The 12,345-nt window shown below is 38.8% G+C and overlaps 1 protein-coding gene across 1 annotated transcript in view; it reads left to right on the top strand.

Moving 5' to 3' along the window:
• Positions 1 to 12,345, top strand: part of si:ch211-186j3.6 (neural-cadherin) — a 689,510-nt gene that overhangs the window by 631,664 nt on the left and 45,501 nt on the right. Inside the window, exon 36 of the mRNA XM_057844439.1 lies at positions 4,101 to 4,345. Within this exon, the coding sequence (XP_057700422.1) occupies positions 4,101 to 4,345 (245 nt within the window). The remainder of the gene's footprint in view (positions 1 to 4,100; positions 4,346 to 12,345) is intronic.

The raw sequence follows: 12,345 nt of genomic DNA, 5'->3' as shown, positions 1-12,345 counted from the left end.
TCTGCACAAAACAATTGGTGTTCAAATGTACATCTAATCTGATCAATATGTAAATTGAGTAGATGAAATTAGCCATTTACATGGTGACTCCCCGAGAACACAAAAAATTTTAAATTTGCATTTATATGGGTCCGTCCTCATTCGAACAATGTCGAAATTCCATGACAATGATGTAGTATTCATGCCAGGCCCTAGGGGGCAGTGCAGATTTACAAGGCGACAGCGAAAATGCACTTTGACCCCAACAAGCTCCTCAGCCCGGAGAAAAAATATGCCCGCCCACTTGAAGCAATGGCATTTTTATTTAGTTCAAAAAGGCACAAAAATGGAAACGTTCAACATATTTAATTTATAAACATTATTAAAACAGTAAATTAAAACCGACATTCCACCATATTTGCTGTTTTTAATGTTTAGCAGCACCGCTGCGCGCGTCCAATGTGACGTGTACAAGTGCTGGCGTTATCGACGCAGTCTCGCGCCGTGGGAGCTTTTGATATTCATACAGACCAATGCCCCCTCTATTCTCCGCGATCGAATTCTTCCACTTTGGAGGCAGGATTCAGAATTTTTCGTCTTCCCCGACACCATATGCACGCGAGGCCATTCCGCTACTCAGTCATTGGATCTTTGTGTCGCAGAGTTGCCATGTAAACTGCCCCTAATTTGGCCTAACAAAAGTCAGCTAGCTTAAGGCAAGGCAAGGCAAGGCAAATTTATTTATATAGCACAATTCAACACAAGGCAATTCAAAGTGCTTTACATCACATGAAGATCATAAAAATCACATTTAAATACAACGTAAAAACCAAGACAAAAGATCGCATTTAATCACAAATAGAATAAAAATAAATAATTAGAAATAAAACAAAAATAAAACAAAAACTACTAATAATAATAATAATTGAAATCAGCAATGGAGATAAGCAAAAGAGGAATAGAAAGCAAGTAGATTGAAATATATAGACAGTTATGGATATGCAGTGCTAAACAAAAGCGTTTTTAGCCCTGATTTAAAAGAGCTAACAGTTTGAGCTTACTTCAGACGTGCAGGTAACGTGTTCCAGAGGTGAGGAGCATAATGACTAAATGCTACCTCACCCTGCTTGGTTCTTGTTCTTGGAACATGCAGAAGACCCGTTCCAGGCGACCTTAGGGGTCTAGATGTCTCATAGGAATCTAACAAGTCAAGCATGTCTTTTGGTCCAAGGCCATTAAGTGTTTTGTAGTATTTTATAGTCAATCCTTTGACTCACTGGAAGCCAGTGTAGCGATTTCAAAACCGGTGTAATGTGGTCCAGCTTCCTTGTATTTGTGAGGACTCTGGCTGCAGCATTCTGTACTAGCTGCAGCTTCCTGACTGATTTTTTATCAAGACCTGTAAATACACCGTTGCAATAGTCCAATCTGCTGAAAATGAATGCATGCATAAGTTTTTCCATGTCCTGTTGAGTCAGAAGCCCCTTAATTCTGGTTATATTTTTTAGGTGGTAATAAGCGGATTTAGTGACGGACTTTAGATGGCTATCAAATTTTAGGTCTGAGTCAATAATTACGCCAAGGTTTCTGACTTGATTTGTAGCTGTAAGTGACACTAAGTTGCCTGCTTATCTTTGACCTTTCCTTTTTGGCCCAAAAATGATCACCTCTGTCTTCTCCACATTTAACTGGAGAAAATTCTGCCACATCCATTCATTGATTTGATGAATGCATTTACTCAGGGTGACTAAGGGACTATAATCATGTGGGGACACAGAAATTTACAGTTGTGTATCATCTGCATAGGCGTGATAGGAGATGTCATACTGTTCCATTATCTGAGCTAACGGAAGCATATAGATATTAAATAAAAGTGGTCCAAGAATTGACCCTTGAGGGACTCCACACGTGAATTTGGTTCGTTCTGACTGATAGTTTCCGATTGACACAAAGAAATCCCTATCATGTAAATAGGACGTGAACCACTGAAGAATAGTGTCAGTAAGCCCCACCCACTGTTCCAATCTGTTGAGTAGTATGTTGTGATCAACCATGTCAAATGCGGCGCTGACATCCAATAGTAGCAGAACAGATGATTTGCCTGCATCGGTATTCCGACGAATATCATTTAGGACTTTGATAACCGCGGTCTTGGTGCTGTGTTGTGGCCGAAATCCAGACTGAAATGAGTTAAAAAGATTGTTTTGCATCATAAAAGTCTGGATCTGTTCGAACACAACCCTTTCCATAATTTTCCCCAGGAATGTCAGATTTGATATTGGCCTGTAATTACTAATGGTTGAGGCATCCAGATGAGTTTTTTTTTAGAAGAGGTTTTATTACTGCAGTTTTCAAAGTCTGAGGAAACTCTCCTGTTTGGAGAGAAGTATTTATAACCTGAAGTATGTCTGGGGCTATGCAATGAAAAACAGTTTTGAAAAAGTTTGAAGGAAGGATGTCAAGGCAGCATGTTGTGGGCTTAAATGCTATGAATGCTAACGCATTTACAATTCTCATAGCAAATTGCTCACACGAAACTCCACATACTGTAGCTGAAAACTTCATTACAAATGCATACACAAACATATACAGTGCCCTCCTTAATTATTGGCACCCCTGAAAAAGATGTGTTTTTTAGCTTCTATTATATATTTTTTATTATTCAAAGAATATGGGACCTTCATGGAAAAAAAGAGAAAAATCCAACCTTCAATACAAGTGCATTCATTCAGTGGGGGAAACAATCCCACATAAAGAAAAAATAATTTGACATCAAATAATGTGTGTCACAATTATTAGCACCCCTGCTGTTAATACTTTGTACAACCCCCTTTTGCCAACAAAACAAGGTCTGGGGACTGAGATGGCCATGGGAGGAGTATGATTTTGTGTCTGGAGAACCATTTCTGTGTAGATTTGGCCATATGTTAAGGGTCATTGTCTTGCTGAAAGACCCAGTGACGACCCATCTTCAGCTTTCGGGCAGAGGGCAACAGATTTTGATTTCAAATGTCCTAGTATTTCAAAGCATTCATGATGCCATTCACCCTAACAAGGTTCCCAGGGCCTTTGGAAGCGAAATAAAATACACACGGTCCCAGTTGAAGCCTGGGACCGTGTGTATTTTTGTGTGAGACCAAGATTGAGCTTTTTGGCATCAAACACTCTAAGTGGGTCTGGCGTGCCATGAAAGATGCGCATGCTGAAAAGCACCTCATACCCACTGTGAAGTATGGGGGTGGTGGGTCAGTGATGCTGTCGGGCTGTTTCGCTTTTTTTCACCCATAAGGCTTTGGGCGCGAAGGGGGCGTCCCTTATTTCTATTTCTGAAATTTGGCAACCCTAGCTTAAATGTCGATAAAGCAACGCGGATTAGCTCTGTTGTTTGATACTCTGATTCCGACTCCTTCCCTAACTCGCCACAACCGAAACGAAACCTTGTACCCGTTTATAATGCGCACCATGATTTTACAAGTTGATTTTGGGGGAAAAAAAGTGCGCGTTATATTCAGGAAATTACGGTAATTTTGAGTGGTGACGTCACTCGTAGCTTTCCTTAGCTAAGCTACCGGGGCTAATGGAGCGTACCAACTCTCTCAATAACAGAAGGGGTGTGCTAACAACTAGCACTAACGTAGCGCAAACAAATTCGGGTCCATCTTGCAGTAAATTGGAATTTCGGGTGATACCATCCCTCTAAGCCCCTCATTTACTGCAAAATTGTTCCGAAGTTGTGCCATTCGTTTGTGCTACGTTCATGCTAGTTGTTGCCACACTCCTCTGTTATTGAGAGAGTACGCGATAATTTTGACAGCTCTAACATAAACCCATTCACATAACAGCTTAGTCTCAACAAACACTCCCATTCAAACTGTAAATTGTCATACAAGAGAGTGTGCTTTTAAATTGGATTTTGTCTTCATTGTTACTTACAATATGCCTAAAACCACTTCAACTTTAACTCTAAAGGTAATTAAAAAAAGTTATATTCATCCATTTAATCCATTAATCGTTTAATTAATTGGCCGATTAATCAATAATAAAAAATAATATTAATTGCAGGCCTAATAGAAATCGTATTATCACGCTGTTGATTGATCATGTTTCTCCTTCTTCTCCAGATGTCCGCCAGGCCACATGGTACGAGTCAACGGCAGCCGGAAGTCGTGCGTGTACACGTTATGCGCCACGCGACCGTGCCACGGCGGGACGTGCGTGGCGCAGTCCCCCAGCAAATTCACCTGCCACTGCCCCGACGGCCACCGGGGGCGCCTTTGCGAGACCACGCTGGCCGTGTACAGCGACGACGTGGGACTCAGCTTCAGCTCGCTCTTCGCCATCTGCATCTGCTTCATGGCCTTACTCGGTAATAAAAAATTATTCCTAAATGATTCTAAAGATATTTTAGTTAGAAGTATCAAAAAAGATTATTAAATCCATCTGCTGTTCATTTTAATACGTTTATCACAAGTAGACATCCAATCTGTTGGAAGTGGTAGCTTTCAATTTAGCCTCTGTTCAAATTTTGGCCCATTTCTCATCTTCCATATATTTCTAAAATACTAGAAAAGGTTATCTATAGTCAGCTGCTACCATTCCTTGAAGAAAACCAGATTTCAGAACCATTCTAGTCTGGTTTTAAATCCCTCCACAGCACTGAGTCGGCACTTTTAAGAGTATCAAATGATATACTTCTGGCAACAGACTCTGGCAAGTTTGTTGTTTTAGTTCTTTTAGATTTGTCTGCAGCATTTGATACCGTAGACCATGAGATTTTAATTTCTCGTCTTGAACACAGTGTGGGTATTCGAGGTGTCGCTCTTGAATGGTTTAAGTCTTACCTAAATGAACTGAGTTTTTGTGTGAAAAGGGGCAATTTCATGTTCAAAAAGGCATCGCTTCCACACGGGGTTCCCCAGGGATCTGTTCTCGGCCCTCTTTTATTTTCGCTTTATTTATTGCCTCTTGGTTCTGTTTTTAGGAAACATGGTGTTTTATTTCATTTGTATGCCGATGACTGTCAGATCTATTTTCTAATGGCGCAAAATGGCACTTTCTGTCAACTTATTGAATGCCTCAACGATATAAGGTCGTGGCTGTCATGTAATTTTTTAAGTTTGAATGACAGCAAGTCTGAAGTCATGGTGTTCAAACCAAGTAGCCAGGCCTCCCTGAATGTTGACCTCGGTTCATTGTCTCTGTTTCTTAAGAATTATGTCAAAAATCTAGGGGTCCAATTTGATTCTGATTTTAAATTTGAGAAGCAGATTTCTTGTGTTGTACGGGACTGTTTTTATCAGCTTTGCCAGATTGCTAAGGTGAAATCTATTGTTTCGCGCTCTGATATGGAAAAATTGATTCACGCTTTTGTCATAACTCGGCTGGATTACGGTAATTCTTTGTATGCAGGTGTCGGTCAGGCGGCACTGGCCCGTCTGCAACTTGTACAAAACTCTGCTGCTCGACTCCGAACTAGAACCCGGAGGCGCGAACATATCACCCCGATTTTAGCATCTCTTCACGGGTTCCCGGTACATTACCGAATACATTTTAAGATATTATTATTTGTTTTTAAATGTTTGAATAATCTTGCGCCGCCATATCTGTCAGAACTGCTTCAGCCTTACAGTCCAACCAGAACCCTCAGATCAGCTGACCACCTGCTTCTAGTAGTCCCGAGATCAAGGCTGAAGCTTAGGGGTGACCGTGCATTTACGGTGATGGCGCCCAGGGTGTGGAAACAATTACCACTTACTATTAGACAGGCCCCCTCACTTACGGATTTTAAATCACGCCTTAAAACATTTTATTTTTCTTCAGCTTTTAATGTGCAATGACAGTTTATGACCTCGTCTTTTATTTATTTTATGTGTTTTATCTTTCAAAGTTGACTTATTTTGCTGTGTTATGCTATGTAAAGCACTTTGGTCTCCTTGGCGGATTTTTAAATATGCTATACAAATAAAATTGATTGATTGATTAGCTAACCTTCAATCAGATTGGACGTCTAGCGCCGTCAATGTCAAACAAGCGAGTATTAAGTTTCTGATGTTAAATTGAGTTACTTATTAGCTGTTGAAAACTTGCAGTAAATTAAAACAAAACGAAGTTGCTATTTTGGTCAAAAACTTATACAGTGGGGCAAATAAGTATTTAGTCAACCACTAATTGTGCAAGTTCTCCCATTTGAAAATATTAGAGATGCCTGTAATTGTCAACATGGGTAAATCTCAACCATGAGAGACAGAATGTGGAAAAAAAAAAAAAACAGAAAATCACATTGTTTGATTTTTAAATAATTTATTTGCAAATCATGGTGGAAAATAAGTATTTGGTCGATACCAAAAGTTCATCTCAATACTTTGCTATGTACCCTTTGTTGGCAATAACGGAGGCCAAACGTTTTCTGTAGCGCTTCACAAGCTTTTCACAAACTGTTGCTGGTATTTTGGCCCATTCCTCCATGCAGATGTCCTATAGAGCAGTTTGTTTTGGGGCTGTCGTTGGGCAACACGGACTTTCAACCCCCTCCACAGATTTTCTACGGCGTTGAGATCTGGAGACTGGCTAGGCCACTCCAGGACCTTGAAATGCTTCTTACGAAGCCACTCCTTTGTTGCCCTGGCTGTGTGTTTGGGATCATTGTCTTGCGAATAGACCAAGCCACGTCTCATCTTCAATGCCCTTGCCGATGGAAGGAGATGTTCACTCAAAATCTCTCGATACATGGCCCCATTCATTCTTTCCTTTACACAGATCAGTCGTCCTGGTCCCTTTGCAGAAAAACATCCCCAAAGCATGATGTTTCCACCCTCATGCTTCACAGTGGGTATGGTGCAATTCAGTATTCTTTTTCCTCCAAACAAGAGAACCTGTGTTTCTAACAAAAAGTTCTATTTTGGTTTCATCTGACCATAACACATTCTCCCAGTCCTCTTCTGGATCATCCAAATGCTCTCTAGCGAACCGCAGACGGGAGTGGACGTGTACTTTCTTCAGCAGGGGGACACGTCTGGCAGTGCAGAATTTGGGTCCCTGGCGGCGCATTGTGTTACTGATAGTAGCCTTTGTTACTGTGGTCTCAGCTCTCTGTAGGTCATTCACTAGGTTCCCCCGTTTGGTTCTGGGATTTTTGCTCCCCGTTTTTGTTATTATTTTGACGCCACGGCGTGAGGAGGGAGTTGAAAGTCCGTGTTGTCCAACGAAAGCCCCAAAACATTACTGCTCTAGAGGAGATCTTAAAAATGGCTTGACACAAATAGAAATTCAATTGAAACACGTGGGAAAAAATCCAAACTTTTAAGTGATGTGTGTTATCAAGCGTAATGGCATTTTTAGGTAAGAAATATGTCTACATATATATAAATATATATATATATATTTTTTTTTATTTATTTATTTATTTTTTTTTTTTTAAATAAGATATAACAGTTTTTTGAGTGAAAGCAGTGAATTAGTCTTTTTTTTAATATTCTAGTTACATCTGCGATGCAATTGTTGGCTGTTTTTTTTAACAATGTACATCGAAAATAAAGACATTGATTGACTGAAAATGGTTCAATATTAGATGAAATGTCTTGTTTTCTCATGTATATTTATAATTGCTCTTCACCCAAAAAGATATATGTTTTATCCAATTACTCGATGAAGCGATAGACTTTTCAGTCGATTATTCGATTACTAAAATATTCAATAGCTGCAGCCCTAATTGAGAGCACGTTCGCTCATGTGTTCGAAATAAACGATAGCCGACGTGCAAAGTAGTGAGCTGTAAAAATAGCGAGCTTAGTGGCGTGAAAAACGCGGGAGAGCTAAGTGAAGCTAACAAACAGCTAAGCGGAGCTAAGCGGAGCTAAGCGATGCTAAGCGGCGCTAAATGAAGCTAAGTGACTGATACTCAGTCCGTCGTCGTGGAACAGTCCATTGTAGTGCATGTGTGGGGGGTGAGATAATATAAATGCAGCATTCAAATGGCTTTGTTTTTTGTTTTGTTATTTGTTTGTTTGGTATGCTGACATAATTATACATGACGAATAGTTGGGGGTGCTGCTGGCTCCGGTGGCCCAAGCCCTTGCTCGTTGGGGCATGGGCAGCTGGTTGGGGGCCCCCTACTGGTTGGGGGCCTAAGGCGATCGCCTACTTCGCCTGAATAGTAGATCCGCCTATGTCCACTTTAAGGAAACGAATACTCGACGAAGTAAAATTTAATTCGAATCTTTTTTGCTAATTGAATTACTCAAGTTAATCGATTAACCCTTTAACACCTAAGCCTATTTTGGCTGAATTTGCATGCATTTGATGTTGCCTTTATATTTCAAAGAAAAAATGGTTTACAATGACCAAGTTGGGTCCCTTTTTTCAGGACACCTTGAACTTGATGTCCAAACTGTTGTTTTCTTCACTGACCAATTATAATCCACATTTTGGACCCAAAAAGACAAAAAAAAAAAATCCCAAAATCTTTTTTCAAAATTTGTAATGTTGATGTCCTATTGACAACCAAACATGCTTGACCAACCGTTTTGAAGCTTGATAATATTTATTCAACTTGTTAGGATAAACATTCAATAGAAAAAAATAAGATTGAATAGTTTTATGTTTGACAATTCAACACAAACAGCAAGTATGGTCATAGGCGTTTTTGGCCTTTACACATACTATGGTCAAAACAGGTTATATACAGTGCAAAATAGTGAGAAAATATATATATATATATTAGTGGTGGGACTCGATTAAAATTTTTAATCGAGTTAATTACAGGGTCTGTAATTAATTAATCGAAATTAATCGCATTCTAATTGAAAACCATATATTGACAAAACAAATCGTGTTCTCAATAAAAAAGCCTTTTTGAGCTTAACAACAAATTTATTACTGTTAATATGAAATGTCATCAGCATACAATTGGTCAAAGTGCTAATACAGCTATTCAGGTTTAAAGTGTTTCAGGCACCCGGATTATTTATGTTCTTTGAAAACATTTTTCTTTAGATAGTTACTGTTTTTTAACCGTATACATAACTACTTTTCAGTAGTTACAAGATAAAACTATGAGGCATAAAATATTGCCAAATATTTTCTTTCAAATAGTGAAATGTAAACACTGATAATTAAACTGCAAGAAAATAACAAAGTGCAACACTTCAACATTAAGTTATTCAACAATCCGTACCAATTGTTGTGACTTTTCGTTCAATCTCCCAGGACTCAGCTACCGAAAAAAAATCTGGTCTGCACAGTTTACTGTTTAGCGTCTGTCGTTGGCTTTTTGCACAGTCAGGACGAAAGACGCCAAATGCCATTCATTGTTGACGACTTGTATTGTATGTGCGGTCACTCCGTAATAGTTAGAATTGCTCAAGAAAGTCCAGTGGTCCCGTGTCAAACCAACATACTCGACAGACTTCAATCGGTCTTCTTTGGTCTGCTTTTCGTCATCGAATAGCAGCTTGCACAAGCGCCGGCCGAGGCAGCCCGCCGGGTGCAACCGTGACCGCCAAGCCGACCGCGCCGGGACCCTCGCCGCCGCTGCGCCCTGGTTAAAGGGCGGGCGGGAAGAGGGGGACGAGGAAGGCCCGCGGCCGCGTCGGCGGCTTGCACAAAACAATGCTCTTGTCCATTGTCCCATCAGGATGCGTTTTATAAGGGAAAACTAGCCCCTAACTGTCCAAATAAAATGTCGCCTCCCATCACTGCTGCTGTTAGCGTTTGTTTGTGTGCGTCAGATTTACCGGCGTACCACATGATTAGGAAGGTTCCGCATGCGGACAAATGGAACTGAAACAATTAATTGCGTTAAAATTTTTAACGCGTTAAAAGTAGGGCTGTCCCAAACGACTAATTTTCTCCCGATTAGTCAGCCGACTATTTTTACGATTAGTCGACTAATCTAATAATTTATTTATTTATTTATTTTTTTACTAATTTAGCAATGAAATTTTTGTTGACGCTTATCAATTCACAAAAAACATATTGGAACACTCAAATCATTTATTAAAGTACAAATAAACACGTAAATAACAATAATAAATCACAAATAAACAATGAGTTCAAATGCTGATAGAATTAACTAGTGTAGCATCCCGATTGAAAAGATGGTCTCTTAAACTGATGGTTTACAACTTTTATTCCATCCTTGATGTAAACACACCCTAAAGGCTACGGTGCACACAAATAAAGCAACACAATTAGAAATTAACAAAAACTTTTCACCTTTTTACTTTTAAACCTTATTTATATATCAATGAATTGCCTTTATGAATTGCCTTTACCTTATCATTGACAATCTCTCCCTTGAGTGCAATCACTGTATATACTGTATATATTTATGACCTTTTAACCTTATATAATTTTCTATACCATAAAATAAACCATAACATGAAATAAACCTTTCAATTAGCATTAACAATACTAATAGCACTTATAGGCCCATTGTCAATGAAACATTATTATTTAGTAAGGCGACAGCACCCTCTGGTGTACAAAAAATGAAAAAAAAAATTTTTTTTAAATTACAAACTGCGTGAAGGCGCTTGAGGTGTTTATTCACGGCCGACGTGCAGCCAAGCTTGGCACTGAAGAGACAGGACAGAAGAGCGTACTCTCCTTTGTTTCTTTGAAATAAGTCGATGTTTTGGACACTCTGGTGCGCTTTTTTTGGCTTTGTGCTGCTTTCCCCGCTTGCAAACAGAGCATCCGACATTCTAACTTTCCACGCATATATTTTTTTAACCCTTCATTAACCGTCGACGGGATGTTGTGCTCGTCGACGGATTTACGTCATCGATTACATCGACTATGTCGACTAGTCGGGACAGCTCTAGTTAAAAGCTTTATAATTAATTAATCGAAATTAATGCGTTAAAGTCCCAGCCTTAATATATATATATGTATATATAAATATATATATATATATATATATATATATATATATATATATATATATTAGGGCTGTCAAAATTATCGCGTTAACGGGCGGTAATTAATTATTTTAATTAATCACGTTAAAATATTTGACGCAATTAACGCACATGTCCCGCTCAGATTTAAATGACAGTACAGTGAAATGCCCACTTGTGTTTTGTGGAGTTTTGCTGCCCTCTGCTGGCGCTTGGGTGCGACTGATTTTATAGGTTTCAGCACCCATGAGCATTGTGTAAGTAATTATTGACATCAACAAAGGCGGGCTACTAGTTTATTTTTTGATTGAAAATTTTACAAATTTTATTAAAACGAAAACATTAAGAGGGGTTTTAATATAAAATTTCTATAACTTGTACTAACATTTATCTTTTAAGAACTACAAGTCTTTCTATCCATGCATCACTTTAACATGTTAATAATGTTAATGCCATCTTGTTGATTTATTGGTATAATAAACAAATATGGTCCTTATGTACCACATGTTGAATATATGTATATCTCCATCTTGTGTCTTATCTTTCCATTCCAACAATAATTTACAGAAAAATATGGCATATTTTATAGATGGTTTGAATTGCGATTAATTACGATTAATTAATTTTTAAGCTGTATTTAACTTGATTAAAAATTTTAATCGTTTGACAGCCCTAATATATATATCATCTAAAACAAAAAGGGTCTGGAGGATACCTCTTTGTGAGGTTAGGTATTATACCCATCACCTTATCTAAAGTATATACGTACATGCAATCAAGCTTCTCGAACACTCATCTTTATAAAAATTGAAAAGAAAATAGTGAAGAAGAAAAAAAATATAACATTGAAAAAAAGTACTTTAAAAAGTATTGACAATTTGTTCAGTTCAATTCAAATTTTTCTGGCATACGACCCAATAAAGTTTTTGTTTTTTTTTGTGCACTCAATAAAGCTTCTGCATGAACAGGTCACGGAACTGCGTCACACACAACGTCACACAGCCTACTCGCCGAGACACCGACTCATCCCAGGAAAACAACGACAAATACGGCTCATCTTCTTCCTTGAGTTAATGAAATAATGCATTCGCTTGCGCTAAATTTAGTTTTAGATTCATTCCGCACGTTTCAAAGTCGCTCGCTCAACCCAACCGAGCGTTGCTTGCTTCGTATACCTCCTCTTCCTTATTTGGCGCCTCGCTCGGAAATTTATTAAAAATGTCCACATTCGGTTCGTCCTTCTTGACATCACAACGGCTCGTGGGATATGTGGTCTTTTGTGCTGCTTTTGGTTTTTAAAAAGGACAAGAAATGATGGAAATATGGAGCTCGATACCTGGTCCATGCAGCGTTTTAACGCATATTTATGAGTGCAATAAAACTATAAAACTCAAATGACATTAGCTCCCGTTTTTCTTGGTCGATTGACTTCAAATAAAAACTGGTGTGGACATCAACTTCCGCACTT

Source organism: Corythoichthys intestinalis, chromosome 1 (genome assembly GCF_030265065.1).
Source record: "Corythoichthys intestinalis isolate RoL2023-P3 chromosome 1, ASM3026506v1, whole genome shotgun sequence".
NCBI classification, from domain to species: domain Eukaryota; kingdom Metazoa; phylum Chordata; class Actinopteri; order Syngnathiformes; family Syngnathidae; genus Corythoichthys; species Corythoichthys intestinalis.
This window is presented reverse-complemented; position numbering and strand designations above follow the sequence as displayed.